This window comes from Paroedura picta, chromosome 3 (genome assembly GCF_049243985.1).
Source record: "Paroedura picta isolate Pp20150507F chromosome 3, Ppicta_v3.0, whole genome shotgun sequence".
In the NCBI taxonomy this organism is placed as follows: Eukaryota; Metazoa; Chordata; class Lepidosauria; order Squamata; family Gekkonidae; genus Paroedura; species Paroedura picta.
The window spans coordinates 173431418-173450339 of record NC_135371.1 but is presented as its reverse complement, the minus strand read 5'-3'; the positions used below and the strand labels follow the sequence as shown (position 1 = coordinate 173450339).

General features: G+C 49.4%; 1 protein-coding gene and 1 long non-coding RNA gene across 2 annotated transcripts in view; one reads left to right on the top strand and one right to left on the bottom strand.

Moving 5' to 3' along the window:
* Positions 1 to 1763: 1763 nt before the first annotated feature.
* On the bottom strand, positions 1764 to 13287 carry LOC143833637 (uncharacterized). Its single transcript, XR_013229675.1, has 2 exons — positions 10071 to 13287; positions 1764 to 4664 (listed from the first exon to the last, which is right to left on the bottom strand). It is a non-coding gene; the product is annotated as an uncharacterized LOC143833637 (long non-coding RNA).
* A 588-nt stretch (positions 13288 to 13875) lies between these two features.
* Positions 13876 to 18922, top strand: part of IRAK1 (interleukin 1 receptor associated kinase 1) — a 30556-nt gene continuing 25509 nt past the window's right edge. The window contains exon 1 of the mRNA XM_077329702.1: positions 13876 to 14137. Coding sequence (XP_077185817.1) covers positions 14029 to 14137 — 109 coding nt within the window. The 5' untranslated portion in view covers positions 13876 to 14028. The remainder of the gene's footprint in view (positions 14138 to 18922) is intronic.

Sequence of the window (18922 nt, the reverse complement as noted above, 5' to 3'; positions counted from 1 at the left end):
GCCTCGTTTCCCTTGGAGGTCTCTTGTCCTGTCTCATCACATCTTGGGGGACGCTGCTTGGCGTCCAAGATCCAATGGGATCGGACATGCCAGGGCTATCCGGGTCAGGGACCTTGCTCAGCACTCAAGATGCGATGAGACGGGGCTAGCGTGGGCCCTCCAGGCCAACTAACCCTGCAAGTTGCATCTCGCAGCTTTCTTGTTTCAACAAAGAGGTCTTAACCGTTAACGTGATACGCTGCAGTTTGAAAAACGTGTCCCTGAAGTGGGTAACGTACACTGTGCCCACAGCTGAGTGAATATTCTGCCCATCCCAACGAAAGGTAACGCTAAGGGCCACACTAGATGTTAAAGCAGGCTTTCTCAACCAGGGTTTTGTGAAGCCCTGAGGTTTCTTGATGGCCTTGGAAGGGTTTCCAAAATTGGTGCGAGTTAATTTTTTTTATATATGAACATATATCATAGAATCTGGCCCCAGATCATCCTCGTCGCTCTCCTCTGTACCCTTTCAATTTTATCTATGTCCTTCTTAAAGTGAGGCCTCCAGAACTGCACACAGTACTCCAGGTGTGGTCTGACCAGTGCCGTATACAATGGGACTATGACATCTTGGGATTTTGATGTGATATATATGGTTAAACCAACCCACCTCCCCTGCACACAATGGTCAGTGCTGGGCCTGGAGGGGGTGGGAAGGAGAGGAGCCCTGGGTGGGCACATATAGAGCTCTGCTTCCCAACACTATTCTGCACAATTGTGCCACTTCTGGGGTTTCCCGAAGCCTGAAGAATGTTTCGGGGGTCTCTCAGCGGTAAAAGAGTTGAGAGAGGCTGCAACAGGGCACAGTCACAGAATCACAGAATCCTAGAGTTGGAAGGGGCCATACAGGCCATCTAGTCCAACCCCCTGCTCATAGAATCACAGAACCATAGAGTTGGGAGGGGCCATACAGGCCATCTAGTCCAACCCCCTGCTCATAGAATCACAGAATCATAGAGTTGGAAGGGGCCATACAGGCCATCTAATCCAACCCCCTGCTCAACGCAGGATCAGCCCTAAGCATCCTAAAGCATCCAAGAAAAGTGTGTAGAATAAATGAATGCTTTTCACATGCTTTGGGAAGACAACAGATAATTATAGGAGAGCAGAGATTTTGGAGGCAAAGCATGCTGTAAAGGGAGATCTTTGCTGATGGATTGCTTTTACACAATTTCTCACAAAGGCAGCTGCATGAAAACCCAGATTAACACCAAGAACCAGGTTTCTCCAAGACAGTCTTCAGCCTCGTTGACCCGTAAGAGTTTTCTTTAAGGAGCGTCGAGTCGCTCTCGCTCCTCCAGTAGGACTTGATGAACAATCTCAGCGCTCGTAAGCAAGCCCTTGCCTCAAGGGAGGGTTGGCCGAGGTCTGAACGGAGACCCAGGCAGCTAGGGAGAGACGTTTAATAATTATCTCAAAAAATATTTAAAAAATGGTCAGTGTTTTCACTTACCAAGACATTCCTTAGGGCTGATCCATAAAGGATAATAAGAATAACTTTTAGGTTAAAGACTTGAACGGCCCCTGGCACACAGTTCCCACCGCCATAAAAAAAAAAGTTTAGTAATTTGTCAGAACAAATTTTTGTTTTCTCCCAATCTGTAACTGATGAGGCCCCCGTTTTAGGCTAGATATGAAAAGGATGCCAATATGAAAACTCCACTTATGGAATGTTGTGCCCTCTTTGTCTTCCCCAGTTCCCAATCAGGAAGAAAGGCAAGGTCTCAAAAGAAAAACAGCATAGTTTATTGGGCCAAGAACTATGTGGACGGGTTCCGTCTTTGCCAAGGGCTCAGATGGAATGCCGTACAGAGCATTTACCATGAGTTGTACTTATACAGAAAATCCATCCATTGTCCATCAGTCATAAACTTAACATAATCAACACATAGTCAAACGTGAGCCATGACATATACCAGGTCCCTTACCATCTTCTATTTTCCATTGACATTAGCATCTATCATCTACTGATACATATAACTATCTTATCTCATATACCCTTTTAACATACTATAGAGCATCATTAATTTTCCTATACCATGCAGTGGCATCAATCTACCTGCATTCCATTCTGGCATTTCGAGGGTCCTCTGTCTCTTATTTATAGTTTTTAATAAACTGGTGAGCTGTTAGCTTATCTATCTATTAGCTTCGATGTGAAGACTTCCAGGCCTGATGTCTATATTGAGCCCCTCACTAGGATAGTGACCCTTGGTTCACCTGCAGCCTCATATCTTAGAAAGAGAGAAAGAGGCCCTTTTGGGCTAGGAGCTGACCAGAACAAGAATGTGCTAACAGAGCATCTATTCCTATTAACAAAGCATTTCTAACTAGTGTTTGCAAAGGCTAGTATTTTAACATGTCTATAAGAGATTTATAAAAATACTATCTATTGGCAGTACATATCATAGTAATACAAAATGTTTCCCATTACTATCATGAATATGCAGGGTTCTCAAAAGCAGTTGTTTGATTCAATTCTTTTCCTTTTGGACCCTTCATTTCCTCCCTTTTTAACTTGCCACAGATTTCTTTCTGTGTGGGGTATAGTGGAATACAGTCAGCACATTCCTTAGGGATAACTTTTACTATCATTAACTTTGGGGCATTAATGGAGCTTGTTGAAGACCCCAGGTTTGATGGTGGTTTCATTGGGTATGCGGTGAGTTGAGCTCCCTCTATCACACTAGTTATTAGACGCATAAAACAAGGAATACAACAGGGTAAAAACATGAGTCCCGCTAAGGCACAGGTCAAAAAGAATAACACCTTCTTCCACCAGGCTCCATTGAAAATACCTGTCCACCAACCATCATCCAAGAATCCTTTCCATCTCTGTATCGGAACATGAGCCAATTTTCTGATGTTCTTAGCTATTTCCATTACTGCTTCTCCATTATCATCTATTTTGAGACAACAATTGCTGAGATTAAATTTTTGACAAACCCCGCCCTCTTCGGCTAAAAGGTAGTCAAGGGCCATACGGTTTTGGTAAATTGCGGTGCGCATCTGGGTACTTTGAGCAGCAAGCAAGTCCAAAGCTGTAGCAGTCTGGTTTGTAATTAGTTCCAACACTGCCTGTAATCGAATTATGCGGTTTAACATGTATATGGGTGTCCGGTACCCCCACATACCATCATCTCTCCAGGTTGCTGGACCATAGACATTAATGATTCTTTGAGGTGACCATTCTTCCCCGTCCCATTCCTGCGCACCCCCTATATCTGTTGTTATTGATCTCTTGCTTCTTGTGTCTGGAATGCTATTATCATCATATAGGGGAATACCTAACTGTTGTTCCATTTCTGAGCCTAATAAGAAGAAAAAGGGAGATATGACACCAGGATAGCACCTGCCAGTCCAGTTAGCGGGGAGAATTGTGTAGGCCTTGTCCCCACATATCCAATAGTGTCCTTTGAGAGCGGGATTCCTCTTACTGAGCCACAAGGGGTCGATTACATTCTCATGGTCAGCATAAGGAAAATATTTTGTAGTTAGTAATCCTAATGGTCCCGCTTCGCGTCTATCAGATATTTTACATCTCCACAATTGATTCAATGTTTTCCATTTACAAACAGCACCATATATTGTATCATTGGTTCGAGACCAATACGTTGAAAAACCAACAACTTGAGTCCCATTTGGATGATGCCACATCCATCGGTATACATAAGGAACTAACCCATCCTTATTATAGTTATATTGCTGACAATAGAAAAGTGTCCAATAATATCCAGAAGATAACTTTGCTCGAGGGACTTGAAGTTCACATGAATCATATGTAAACCCATTCTGGGGATGACTTGGAGTACAGCGTTTTGACCAACTCCCATTAGAGAATTGGAAATGGGTATTATTCCATTTACCAACCAATTTTGAACAATTTACAGGTGTGCAATCGTCTATTACACACTTTTGTGTCCATGTCAATGTCCAATTGCATCGGCTCCATCCCACCACAGGACCTTCCCCTTGGTTTTGTATACAGTAAGATGCCTCCTCGTTGTGTCTAAGTTCCCAGACCTCTTCTTGACCCCAATCCTCCCCGTTGTTATTGTTAACCACCACAAGGTCGCTTAGCAACCATTTGGGTGCCAGGGGAATCCCTCTCCATGGCCACTGGTCTCCTACTAAGGGCCCACCACATACCAAACAGTTTGTCAAATTCAATTCTCTTGCTATGGTTACCATAGTTTCTATATATCCATTCTTCCACGTGTCTTCTGTTATCTCCGTGATTAGTCGTCCCCATCCCCCAACACAAACACAAATTATCGCCCACAATCCTCCTGAAATATTAAGAGTCATCATTTTTCTTTTTCCCTTCTGGTCGCTTTTACAGACAATCACTTTGCGCACAGTTTCTTCGAAATCTTTAGCTTCAAGGGCTCCAGTTGTTCAGCTTGCCACCACTCGTCTGGAGGAGGACACGCCTTTACACGGGAATAGTGTATCCACGCCTTAAGCCCTTCAACTTTTACAGCAGTAGGGGTAGACAGCAACACTTGCTTCGGTTCCGACCACTTAGGCTGTTCAGCTGTTGGGTCGAGCTCCTTCACAAGGACCCACGATCCCACTTCAGCAATGGGTTCCTTGGTAGGCTGAACCGGAAGGGCGTCACGTACCTGTTTGTGAATAACAGACAATACCTGCGCCAGTTTCTGTACGTACATTGTCACATTGACCTCCCCTGAATATTTGGACATGTGTCTATTTACGGTGAACGGGCGGCCATACACTATCTCAAAAGGAGACAGTCCTAACCTTGAGCTTGGGATGGCCCGGATGCGGGCCAAGGCAAGGGGCAAAACTTTTGGCCACGGCAGCGATGTTTCCTGACACAGTTTCCCCAAATGAGTTTTTAGAGTTCGGTTCATTCTTTCGACCTTGGCAGAGGCCGTTGGTCGGTAATTTGAGTGTAAGGACCATTTTATGGCTAAGTAACTACTCACCCCTTGGGTGATCTGTGAAACAAAATGACTCCCATTGTCACTCTCAACCCCTTTTGGTACTGAAAATCGAGGAATAATATGCTCAATGAGGGCCTGCACCACTTCGCTTGCTTTCTGCGTTGCTGTTGGAAACGCTTCAGGCCAACCAGAGAACATGTCAACAAAGACTAAGAGGTGATGTTTTCGTCCTCGCTTAGGTAATTCAGTGAAGTCTACTTGCCATGCCTCTCCAGGGTAGGAAGCCCTTCGAAGGTGGCCTTTTGGGTGTTTCTGAGTAGATCCTTTAGGGTTGAATCGTAAACACTCAGGACAGGATTGGGCAACTTTTCTCACAATATTCTTTAGGCCTGGGTTACAATAAATGTCTCTTAGCCATCGGGTTAGGGCCTTAATTCCCATGTGAGTGGACTGGTGAGCCCGCTGAACGAGAGGAAAAACAATATTTCTCGGTAACTGTATTTTTCCCTTCACTGTCCACCATCCGTTTTCCCATTCTCCCCCTGGGATAAGCTCATCATTGGTTTCGTATAAGGCTGGCAGGTCAGCATCTGGTTCCACCATAACCAGGGGGCAAGTGATGCAGCTAGTGGGAGACTGTAGGGCAGCTTTCTTAGCCCAGTAATCTGCCGCTTGATTTCCCCGTGTAACCTGAGAATCATCGGATTGATGTCCCCGACAGTGTACTATGGCCAATTCTTTTGGGAGCCAGATAGCAGTCATAAGTTTTTCAAGAAGTTGCTTAGTTTTTAGGGGCTTCCCATCTGCACCTCGATATCCCCTTTCTTTCCATAGGGCCCCGTGCGTATGGGCTGCTAGAAAGGCAAACCGGCTGTCCAAATAAATTGTAGCTCTTAAGTCCTTTGTTAATTCACAGGCTTTAATGAGGGCTGTTAACTCTGCTATCTGAGCAGAGCAATGAGCTGGCAGGGCCTCTGTCCATACAGGCTGCAAATCTTCCCCTACCACAGCGTAACCTGTGTAACGATGCCCATAGTGGACGAAGGAAGACCCATCAGTCCAAAGCTGCAAATCATTTTCCTGCAATGGGGTAGATTGGATATCCTGTCTTCCCCCTGTGACCACTTCTAATACTTCTAAGCAGTTGTGGGGCTCTTCACTTCCTTCCAGGGGAACAGGGAACAAAGTAGCAGGATTTAGTTTTGTTGGGACTCCTAGTTTCACATTTTCTTGTTCTAATAGTAAAGTGACAAACTCAGAGACTCTCTTGGAGGTAGCCCAGACTGGGATTTTTTGTTCCAACAATGTTTTGACAGCATGTGGGCAGAACACAGTCATTTCAGATCCCATAACAATCTTCTGTGATTCCTCGACTAAACTGGCTGTGGCTGCAACTGCACGGACGCATGGGGGCCATCCCTGGGCAACGGGATTGAGCCTTTTGGATAGGTATGCCACTGGCCGGGTTACAGGACCTAATGCCTGAGTGAGAACTCCCACTGCGCAACCAGTTCGTTCCATGACAAAAAGTTCAAACGGTCGAGTCTGGTCTGGAAGAGCGAGGGCCACCGCTTTAATCAGGCCATTTCGCAGTTCAGTCCAGGCCCGTCGATGTTCGCCTGTCCATTCCCAGATCTGTCCTTCCTGGGTAAGCACATATAAAGGTTTGGCAAGGATTGAATAATTGGGGATCCATAAACGCCCATAACCTGTGATTCCCAAGAAAGAACGTAACTGTTTCCTGTTTTAGGGTTCTGGTAAAGCCAAAACAGCTTGGACTCGGCTCTGGTGTAGCCTGCGAGTCCCTTCCTTGAGAACAAATCCCAGATACTGAACTTCCCTCTGTACCCATTGCACTTTCTCCTTGCTGACTTTGTAGCCGCAAAATGACAGGTGGTTAAGAGTCATTACGGATGCTGCATGGAGGGCTGCTTCACACTCAGATGCCAGTAATAAATCATCAACGTACTGCAGCAGGGTACATTGGGGTACCTCTAGGCCTCTCAGGTCTTTGCTTAAGGCAGCAGCAAAAACAGTGGGACTGTTTTTATATCCCTGAGGCAATCGGGTCCAAGTTAGCTGACCTTTCCATCCAGTTTGGGGGTCTGTCCATTCAAAAGCGAAGATGGCTCGGCTTTCCGGTGCTATTTCGACACAGAAAAACGCATCCTTAATATCAATAACTGTGTAGTATTGTTGGGTGGATTTCAGGGTGCTAAGGAGAGTATAGGGGTTCGCCACCGTGGGGTGAAGACCTGTCACTCGGCGGTTTACTTCTCTTAAATCTTGCACAAACCGCCAGGTCCCATTTGGCTTGGGCACTGGAAAAATAGGGGTGGACCATGGAGACTGGGTTTCTTCGAGGAGTCCATTGTCTAGGAACAATTTAATAACTGGCTGGAGTCCCCATCTGGCCTCCGTCTTAATGGGATATTGCTTGATGGAGATAGGCTGTGCCTCAGGGAGTAAGTTGACTTGATGAGGGACTGCAAACTTAGCTTTTCCTGGGACTCCCTTATACCAAATTTCAGGATCAATTTCATTCCCATCTTTGCAGACCAGCTGTGGTGTGGGAATGTCATGGATGTAACACAGATAGGCTTTCCCTGGAGGGATTTTCAGTCGGACACCTTTAGGGGTGCACTGGACTGTAGCTTCCAGTTTTCCCAGCAGGTCCCGGCCCATTAAGTTGATGGGGCATTGAGGAACTAACAGGAATGAATGAATCAATCGTGGGCCTGAAGGAATTTGGACTTCTAGGGGAAGACTCTGATATACACTGTCCATTTTCCCCTCAACTCCAACAATTTGTTTAGTAAGCGTACCTAGTCTCGGGATAGACGGGGAATTCAGGACACTGTAGGTGGCGCCAGTGTCCACAAGAAATGTTTCTGTTCGTCCCCCTATTTTAAGTTCCACCAGAGGGTCAGGGGATGCTGATAATTCCCCTCCGGAACCCTGTCAATCCTCTCCTTGGAAAAATGTCCCATCCAAACCAGGCGTAGCCAGAAAAGCAGCTGGACGTTCTCCTGGTGGTGGAGTCATTCCCCGGCCCCGTGGTCCTCGGCCCCTTCCTCGAAAGCCTTGAGAGGGTAGGCCAAATTGGGGTGGCTTTGGGGGTTGCCAACTGTCAGAATTGCCAGGGCCTGCCCTTAGAGGGCATTCATTCTTCCAGTGACCCTCTTGCTTGCAGATAGCGCATTGATTCGGGCCCAACCGAGGGGTCCCACGTCCTCTTCCCATCCCATGGCCTCCCCTGCCCACAACATGGGTCTGAGCCTGTAAAGCAGCGGCAAGTAAGGTAGCCTGTCGCTTCATTTTCTTGTCCTCCTTTTTCTCCTCCTCCTGGTCTCGCTGAGCATAGACTTGGTAGGCCGTTTGAATAAGGACCTCCATGGATTGGGCAGAAGGGGCATCCAATTTTTGCAGTTTTCTTCTAATATCGGGTGCACTCTGGCCAATGAAGGCGGCTTTTAACATAGACTCATTACCTGGGGCCTCAGGATCTATATCTGTAAAGCGGCGATAGCCATCCTTAAGGCGAGCCAGAAAGTCTGTAGGTGATTCTTTGGATTCCTGTAATATCTGGCCCACTCGGTGGAAATTTACTGCCTTCGGGACACCCACTTTTAGACCATGGACCAGGCATTTACGAACCTCGACCAAAGCGTCTTCATCCCTATTGGGATCTATAGTGGTGTTGGGATCCGTGAAAACCCTCTCTGGCCAATTTCCATGTCCTCCCCGGACTCTCTGATATTCTGCCTCAGCAGCCAACAATACCTGGCGTTTATCTTCTCCTGACAGAAGAGCTGCCAGTAGTGCATGAAGATCAGCCACTGTGGGGCGATGGGTGGCAGCAATTCGCTGAACCAATTCAACATATGACTGGGGGGATTCTCGATAGGGTGGAAGGCTATTTCGCCAATTGAATAAGTCATTGGTTGTGAAGGGGGTGTGGATGTAAACCAACCCTTCATGTGATGGCACTTGGCGCAGGGGCATTGTTGTGGCTGCTCTAGTGTGGCTTGCAATGGGTGACATTGATGCAATGGTTTTCACAAGGCTTCCTATTGACTGGTCCAATTTTCGGGCCAACCCATGTAACTTTGTTTCCTCCCCCTCTTCTTCATCTGAACTTTCTTTACTTAAAGAGGGGCGGGTGCCTGAGGATACTCCTGAGCAGGGAGTTGATGCTGTTATTATAGAACTCTGAGGAGTGGATGATGCTGCAGCTTCCCCGGATCCCCCTGATCTGGGGGTTGAGGCAGCTGGGGAACCCTGAGCTAGGGATTGCCGTTCACCTCGGAGTGAAGGATAGATCGGGTTGTAGGGTGGTGGGAAATCCTCTTCTTCCTCTGGGGGTGGAGGTGGTGGTGGGAAAGGTTCTTCGTCCTTTTTAGCAGCTAGCAATAACCAGGCAGCCTGGGGTTTTGGAGTGACTTCGAGACCACTTTGTTTGGCCAAATTAGGTTTTCCCCGTAGTTCCCAGAAGGGGAACAAATAAGGTTTTTCGCTATCCTTCCCTGCCTTAGCCATAAAAAGGTCCAGTTGATACAGGGCATTATAGTCAATAGACCCCTCTGGGGGCCATTCAGCTTTTCCTTCTAAGTCATATTGTGGCCATATGACCTGGCATAGAAATACCATTTTCTTTTTGGACAGGCCTCCCGTATCCAAAGATCCCCAGTTGTTCAAAATGCATCCTAGTGGCCCTCCTGTGGTGCTTAGTGTTCCTCCCATCCTGGCGACTTGGGAGCGCTCGTCAGCGGGGCTGGTTGACTCTCTGTCCTAACCTAGCCTCTCTCCCTACCTGGCGCCGCCCCCCCTCCTACAGCAAGTTTTCCGTGGCTTTCAAACACTTCAACAAACAGACACAGAGGGAAACAGCCCTAGGGGACCAGGGTAAGGGGTCCCTGGGTCCCGACACAAGAAGGGTAAGACAAACAACTTTCGCTTCGTCCGTCTCTGGCCGGCAGCCTCGCGGCTGTTCGGAACCGCAAATCGGGACTCCGCACTCACTTCGCAGGCAATTCTGCGTCTCAGACACACACCATTCAATAGCCACGGACACACACTCCCCCAGCCCTCCCTTTTTAAAATGTCCCACAGAATGCTCACCCGTTGATGCTGCAGATCAGCCTCGTCCTCCCCTGTAGAGACCTTTTTGCGAGCGTTCAGTCCCGGCTTCCCGGAGTCTGCCGACGGAGCAGTGGCGAGGTCCCGCTGACGAAAAACAGGTCAGGTGCGCACTTCGGGAAACGTCGCTAGTCCCACGTCGATTTTCTCCGGAGCCGACCGCCGAAGGCTGGGCACCACTAAAAGCGTGCTGCCCCCCAAAGGGAATTGACTCCCCTTGACCTAACGACGGTCAAAGAGTCCCATCTGGGTCGCCAAAAATGTTGTGCCCTCTTTGTCTTCCCCAGTTCCCAATCAGGAAGAAAGGCAAGGTCTCAAAAGAAAAACAGCATAGTTTATTGGGCCAAGAACTATGTGGACGGGTTCCGTCTTTGCCAAGGGCTCAGATGGAATGCCGTACAGAGCATTTACCATGAGTTGTACTTATACAGAAAATCCATCCATTGTCCATCAGTCATAAACTTAACATAATCAACACATAGTCAAACGTGAGCCATGACATATACCAGGTCCCTTACCATCTTCTATTTTCCATTGACATTAGCATCTATCATCTACTGATACATATAACTATCTTATCTCATATACCCTTTTAACATACTATAGAGCATCATTAATTTTCCTATACCATGCAGTGGCATCAATCTACCTGCATTCCATTCTGGCATTTCGAGGGTCCTCTGTCTCTTATTTATAGTTTTTAATAAACTGGTGAGCTGTTAGCTTATCTATCTATTAGCTTCGATGTGAAGACTTCCAGGCCTGATGTCTATATTGAGCCCCTCACTAGGATAGTGACCCTTGGTTCACCTGCAGCCTCATATCTTAGAAAGAGAGAAAGAGGCCCTTTTGGGCTAGGAGCTGACCAGAACAAGAATGTGCTAACAGAGCATCTATTCCTATTAACAAAGCATTTCTAACTAGTGTTTGCAAAGGCTAGTATTTTAACATGTCTATAAGAGATTTATAAAAATACTATCTATTGGCAGTACATATCATAGTAATACAAAATGTTTCCCATTACTATCATGAATATGCAGGGTTCTCAAAAGCAGTTGTTTGATTCAATTCTTTTCCTTTTGGACCCTTCAGGAATTTCTTCCCTATTCAGCGTCCTGAATACTGAAGGACTCTTTTATTTCAGAGTAAGCAATGACTTTAGTTTTCCGGTAGCTTATTTTCAGGCCTTCCTTAATAAAATATTCTGAGAAAATTTGTAAGGATCTCCGCAAAGTGACTCTAGTCCGAGCGAGCTGAACAGCGTGGTCAGCATAAAGCAGAACTGGACGACTGCAACCAGCCAAGTGAAGGGGATGGTAAAGCAAGCCGGGAGATCACGTGTAGCTCTGCATGAGCTCGCCACCCTAGCTGCAGGTTTGCGTGAAGGTGTGCCACAGGCTATAACATCTAGATTGGGGGTTCCCAACCAGGTGTCTGCAGGAGCTCTGGAGGGGACCCACGGCACCTGTTAGGTGAAGGCACCACAAAGGGAGGGAGCTGCGACATTCCAACCTAGGTGGGGCGGTGCTGGCAGGCTTCTCCCCCTTTCCTGACCTCCCGTGGCCTTCCTGTCTCCAGCTCCTGCCATGACCACCTTTGCATGGAAGGCTGTGGTGTTGAAAATCATGAAGAAGAAAAAGAGTTGGTTGTTATATGCTGCTTTTCTCCACCAAGAGTCTCAAAGCGGTTTCCAATCGCCTTCCCTTTCCTCTCCACACATCAGACACCCTGTGAGGGAGGGGAGGCTGAGAGAGCCCTGATATTACTGAAGAAGAAGAAGAGTTGGTTCTTATATGCCTCTTTTCTCTACCCGAAGGAGTCTCAAAGCGGCTTCCAGTCGCCTTCCCTTTCCTCTCCCCACAACAGACACCCTGTGAGGGAGGGGAGGCTGAGGGAGCCCTGAGATAAATGAAGAAGAAGAAGAGTTGGTTCTTAGATGCCGCTTTTCTCTACCCGAAGGAGTCTCAAAGGGGCTTCCAATTGCCTTCCCTTTCCTCTCCCCACAACAGACACCCTGTGGGGTGGGTGAGGCTGAGAGAGCCCTGAGATTCCTGTTTGGTCAGAGTATCTTTATCAGGGCTGTGGCGAGCTCAAGTTCACCCAGCTGGCTGCATGTGGGGGAATGGGGAATCAAACCCAGCTTGCAGATTAGAAGTATAATATAGAGTACAATAAACGTAAAGCAATCAACCAATGAAAGAAGATCATTTTTTGTCTGTTTTTTCTTATTTCCAACTAATTTTTAGTCTTCACCAAAGCACCGACCGGTAACAACCACTTTCAAAGTATTTTCCTCAGTGGCAAAGACCTCACAAGAATTCACATTCTGAACAGTAAACACCAGTTTTCTTAAAAGCTGTGACACCTACAAACCATTGGTGGCACTTATGCAAAATTCTGTTTCTTAGAAGAGTTGGTTCTTATATGCCACTTTTCTTTACCCAAAGGAGTCTCAAAGTGGTTTCTAATCACCTTCCTTTTCCTCTCCCCACAACAGACACCCTGTGAGGGAGCGGAGGCTGAGACAGCTTGGTCAGATCAAATTTATCAGGGCTGTGGTGAGTTCAAGTTCACCCAGCTGGCTGCATGTGGGGGAGCGGGGAATCAAACCCAGCTAGTCAGATTACAAGTCTGCACTCCCAACCTCTACATCAGGGGTAGTCAAACTGCGGCCCTCCAGATGTCCATGGACTACAATTCCCAGGAGCCCCTGCCAGCAAATGCTGGCAGGGGCTCCTGGGAATTGTAGTCCATGGACATCTGGAGGGCCACAGTTTGACTACCCCTGCTCTACATCAAGCTGGCGCTCAGAGGCGAGGGGAGTTGGTGATGGAGTGGTATGGAAGGGAGGGCTGCTACGGGCAGTCTTCTCAGCTCCTGCTCTTCTTTCTGGCCTACACAAGGAGGAGCTGCCATAATTGTAGCAAAGGTGTGTGTGGGGGGGGAAGGAGGGTGAAGGTTATGATGTCACTTCTGGGGGACAAGCCCATCTGACGTCACTTCTGGGACTCCCCGAGGTCTGGAAAATTATTTCAGGGCCTCCGCCTGGATCAAAAGGTTGAAAAGGCCAAAACATTTTTGCCAGCAATTAAGCGGAGGACTTGGATAGTCCAGGCCAGGGGTAGTCAAACTGCGGCCCTCCAGATGTCCATGGACTACAATTCCCAGGAGCCCCTGCCAGCATTCGCTGGCAGATGCTCCTGGGAATTGTAGTCCATGGACATCTGGAGGGCCGCAGTTTGACTACCCCTGGTCCAGGCTAACCCCATCTCAAATGACGAGGGGGGAGTGTCCATTGCAATTCCGGGAGACGTCCAGGCCCTAACGGGAGGCTGGCAACCCCACTTCCCCACCCTGCTGGGTGGGGAAGTGCGGTTGCCAACCTCCCGTTAGGGCCTGGACACCTCCCGGAATTGCAATGGACGAGGGACTTCCAGCCCAGACTCCTGAGACCAGTTCCTCGGGGAAGCAGGGGTGCTTTGGAAGGAGGCCATCGTAACACTCAGTCCCGCGGAGGTCCCTCTGCTTCCCCCATGACCCCCCGTCAAATCTCCAGTCCTTCCCAGCCCCAATATACCCGAACCCACCGTGAAGGCGGTAGGCACCTGCGCATGCGCCGCCGCCAGGGCAGGATCTGGGTACGCATGCGCCTTATTTTTCTCCGGCTGAGGCAAGTCGCGTCGGAAGGGAGCGGCGACTCTCCGGCCTTGGGAGGCGCGGTGCGCACGCGCGGCTGCTCGCTCCTGGAGCCCCTTCGCCTTCGGAGTCGGCGGGGCGCGTGCGCAGAGGGGCGTGTCGGAAGGGCCGTTCGCCGGCGGTATTTAAAGGGGAAGTGGCCCTTTTTCTCCCCCTTCCCTCTCCCTCCGCCTGGTCCAGCCTCTCCCATGGCCCGCGGGGGCGGCCGGGACGGAGGGAGACTTCGCCGCCGCCGCGCAGGGGGATGGCCGGCCCGGCGCCCTCCGGCTCCCTCCTCGACCTGCCCGCCTCCGTCATGTGCCGCTTCTACGAGATCATGGACGCCCTCGGCCGCGCCGACTGGGAGCGCTTCGGTGAGGCCTCCGGGGAAGGGGATTTTTGGCCTTGCCAACCTCCAGGCGGGGGCGGGAGCGCTTCGGGGAAGTGGCTGGGGGGGCGGGCGGGAGGTGTGGGGCGAGGCCTGAGGGGTAAAGGGGGCAAGGGCTGCTGCTCTCGCCCTTCACATTCGGGGGTCCTTCCGGAACGGGGGGAGCCTTTTCTTGAGGCCCTCCCCCTGCCCTTTGACCTGATTTTGGGCCTTGCCAACCTCCAGGTGTGGGCGGGAGATGCCCGGGCCGGGGGACAGGGCAGTGGCGTGGGTCGAGGCCTGAGGGGTAAAGGGGGCAAGGGCTGCTCCTCCTGCCCTTCACATTCGGGGGTCCTTTCCGAACGGGGTCTGCCTCTCCTCAAGACCCCACCCCCTCTGTTGAAGCCCCTTGGTGCTTTTACCCATCACTAGGTACGGGCGGGAGATCTCCCGGAATCAAGGTGGGTCTCCCAGGTTTTCTGTATTTATTTGAAATATATATATATGTGCATGTCCCATTTCCTGCCTGCTTTGACCCCGTGGAACAGGGGTAGTTAAACTGCGGCCCTCCAGATGTCCATGGACTACAATTCCCATGAGCAAATGCTGGCAGGGACTCCTGGGAATTGTAGTTCATAGACATCTGGAGGGCCGCAGTTTGACTACCCCTGCCGTGGAATCTGCTGCCCCGGAGAGTGGAGGAGTCTACCTCGCTGGGAGATTTTAGGAGGAGATGGGATGAGTCCTTGGTGGGAATGGGTGATTTGCGAGTCCTGGAGAAGGTGGCGACCGTCCTGGATGGGCCTCAATATGATGGAAGAAAGCCCATGGGGGAATTGCTCAGATCTTACCTGCCTGATCTTATCTGCTTCGTAACATTTCATTCTCTCCCACTCATCTTTTGGGACATTGAGGTACAAAACAGCCATTTACCTTTTTTTGTTTCTGTGAGCCTCAGGGGAGGGCGGTATACAAATTGTAATAATAAATTAAAAATAAATATTTCACCCTTTTCCCAAATGGAATGACTTAGCTAATTCTCCCTTTTATCCTCTCAGCAGCCTTGTGAGGTAGGACAGGCTGAGCATAGTGGCCATCTGTTCTTTTCATTACATGCCTCTATTGGGGTTATTTATATTATTTGAAGGGAACATAAAAAGGTTTTAAATAAAAAGGGCGGTAGTACATAAGGACAGCGCAGCATCACAGCCGCCCTTGGGCAGACGAGCTGTCCATCTAGTCCAACATCCTGTCTCGCACAGGGGCCAACTGGATCCTCTGGAGGGCCAGAGAATGTTTGTTTTTATATACATGTTATTAAATGTCAAATTTGTAGGCTTTTGCCTAAATCAACCCACCCTGAACTGGTTGTCCACTGCGTGAGACAGGATGCAGGACTAGATGGACCCCTGGTCTGACCCAGCATGGCTCTTCTGATGTTCTCAGGAAAGCCTCGGCTTCTCTGCCCTGCTGTTAGCTCTCTAGAACAGGGGTAATCAAACTGCGGCCCTCCAGATATCTATGGACTACACTTCCCATGAGCCCCTGCCAGCATTCGCTGGCAGGGGCTCATGGGAATTGTAGTCCATGGACATCTGGAGGGCCACAGTTTGACTACCCCTGCTCTAGAAGAACTTGCTGGCCCCTGTGTGAGACGGGATTCAGGATTAGATGGACCTCTGGTCTGACCCAGCAGGGCTCTCCTGATGTTCAACTATCAACTATTCATAAAATAAAAACATCAGTTTGGTTGGATGCCTCCTTCATTGAAGAGAGGCTTAATATGTAGAAAAGGACAGCTGAGGCATTTTATGACCTGGAAGCAAATGTCACCCCTTTCTCCATTACCACGTCCCAACTGACTTGAGGTGAGCTCAAAAGATTTTCAAGGCAAGAGATGGTCAGAGTGGTTTTCCATTGCCCAACTCTAACTGCCAACCCTGGAGTTCCTTGAGGGTCTCCCATCCACAAACTAACCAGGGCTGATCTAGGTTAGCTTCCAAGGAATGACGAGATCAGACCATCCTGGGCGATCCAGATTCAGGGCAGAGAGACACGGAGGTAGGTGGTTTGCTATTGCCTGCCTCCATAAGGTGGTCTCATGGTGGTCTCCTCCAAGTGCTGACCAGGACACACCTTTTTTAGCTTCCTAGATTTCATGAGGCAGGACGAACCTGGGCCAGCCAGACCAAGGCAAGACGTGAACCAAGGTGGTTTGCTATTACCTGCCGACGTGTACCAACCAGCCTTTTGCAACCTTTTGACCATGGAGCAAACCCTGAAATATTCAGGCTTTGACTAACCCCAGCAGTGATGCCAGCTAGCCCTGCCCCCTGCCACGCCCATAGAAGCCACATATTCACAGTGTGCATGACATCACTTAAAACATCAAATGCTTGTTAATGAAGAAGTTTCATTTTTGCCTGTGCGGTAACTGTCCTGAGCAAAACCGGGATGCATTAGTCTCAGCTGTCCTAAAGCCCACCATGCAAAGGGCAGTTGTCAGGGAAAACGACCTGAGTGATTTGGTGTAACTTGTAACTTTGAGAGATCTCCGGGCGGAATTTCTGAATCCTTTGGCTTGCAACAGCCTATCTCCAGCCGTTTTCTGCTAGCTGGGCTTGGAGAAGAAATTTTGAGGGAGAGGGAATGGGAGGAGCCAACGGGGGGCATGCGGCAGATTCAGGGAGGGCAAATTCAAGGGGGGGGGCATGCGGCAGATTCAGGTCTCCCCTCCCATTCCTTTTCCATCGTGTGTGAATTCAACAAGGTCACCACAAACCAGACAGCTAAGCAGAAAACTCCTCCCTGGGTTAGTTAAATTTAAAGTGTGTGTGTGTGTGTGTGTGTAACCTCTCCGTGGCTCCGGAGTAACCCTGGGGTTAATAGTAACCCTGTTTGAGAATGTCTGTAGCAACCCTGGACTTCATTGTCTGCCTCCCATCCAGGTACTAATCAGGAGCTCTCCTTCTCAGGCTGGAACTGGCTGGGGCATCCCGGTCAAACCAGCCCCTATTAGATAGCTGTTAAAGCAGACTGAGCCTCTTGTGGCGCAGAGTGGTAAGGCAGCGACATGCTGTCTGAAGCTGTCTGCCCATGAGGCTGGGAGTTCGATCCTAGCAGCCGGCTCAAGGTTGACTCAGCCTTCCATCCTTCCGAGGTTGGTAAAATGAGTACCCAGCTTGCTTGCTGGGGGGTAAACGGTAATGACTGGGGAAGGCACTGGCAAACCACCCCGTATTGAGTCTGCCATGAAAACGCTGGAGGGCGTCACCCCAAGGGTCAGACATGACTCGGTGCTTGCACAGGGGACACCTTTACCTTTAAAGCAGACGAATGCTCTATCTCGATCTACCTTGCTAGGCTGTAATGTAGATGCCACCAACTCTGGCCAAGCTGCTTGCCCTGCTGCAACCCGGTGACAGGGTCGTTCGACCCCCCCAAAGGGCTCCCGACCCCCAGGTTGAGCACCACTGTGTTAAAAGAACAGTGACAGCCCCCCCCTTCCAAGGTAACCGGCAATTCTAATTGATAGTGTTCTGAGAGTATAAAAGTCAGGTTTCTCTAGAGGAGGGGTAGCCAACCTGTGGTCCTCCAGATGTTCATGGACTACATTTCCCATGAGCCCCTGCCAGCAAACGCTGAGTCCCAGTTGTGAGGCCAAAAGTGAGATAGGAAGAAGAGAAATGGGGACTGGCAGAGGTGGGTTCAAGTCCCCATCCTATTGTCAAATGCTGTGGTTTACTTCGGGCCTGTCATTCTTTTATGGTCTGGTGTAGCTGGCAGGGCTAGCAAGACAGACGAGAGGAAAGGGAAACCAACGTGGGGCTCCGAAGGAAAGGAAAAGATTACGATGTGATAGCGGGTAGTTGTGATAACGCATGCGAATCCTAGGTGGGCAGCTGAGTTGGCATGCCGCAGACAAAATGAAACAGAAAGCAACTCTGGTTGGTCTCTAAGAGAGCCAGCTTGGCACAGCGGTTAAGAGCAGCGGTTAAGAGCAGCAGACTCTAAGCTGGAGAACGGGGTTTGATTCCCCACTCCTCTACGTGCAGCCAGCAGGGTGACCTTGGGCCAACCCCAGTTCTCTCGGATCAGTTCTTTTTGAGCTCTCTCAGCAGTTCTCTTAGAGCTCTCTCGGCCTCGCCTACCTCGCAGGGTGACTGTTGTGGGGAGAGGAAGGGAATGATGACTGTAAGCCACTTTGGGACTCGTTCGGGTGGTGAAAAGCGGGGTATAATAAACCCAGCTCTTCTTTAGCTGCAACTTGACTGCTGGTTTGTGTTGCTGAATGGTTGAACTCACAAAGGTTAATCCTGTGGGGTTCAGACTTGAGGATACTGGGCTAGCCTGATCTTGGAAGCTTAGTGCTTGGATGGGAGACCCCCGGATGCTGAGTACTTGGGTGGGACACCACCAGAGGTCCAGGGTCACTACACAGAGGCTGGTAATGGCAAATCACCTTGAAAAGTTGGTGAGGAGTCTCTGTCAGTCACCTGTGCTTTGACCAGGCTTTCCAGCACAGCCAGCCCTGCGAGAACCAGACAGAACCTCCATGTTCTGTGGCAGCCAAGTCATTTGTTGTCGCCGTCTTGAACGCATCAGACTGTTTATTTTAATTTTTGACATAACTTATTATGCCGCCCTTCCCTATGGCTTGGGGCCAGAAGTTCAGCTGTCTGTCTGACTCATTCTGGCGCCTTCTCTGAACAGCCATCAAAAGCTCAGAATCACAGAATCATAAGAGTTGGAAGGAGCCATACAGGCCATCTAGTCCAACCCCCTGCTCAAC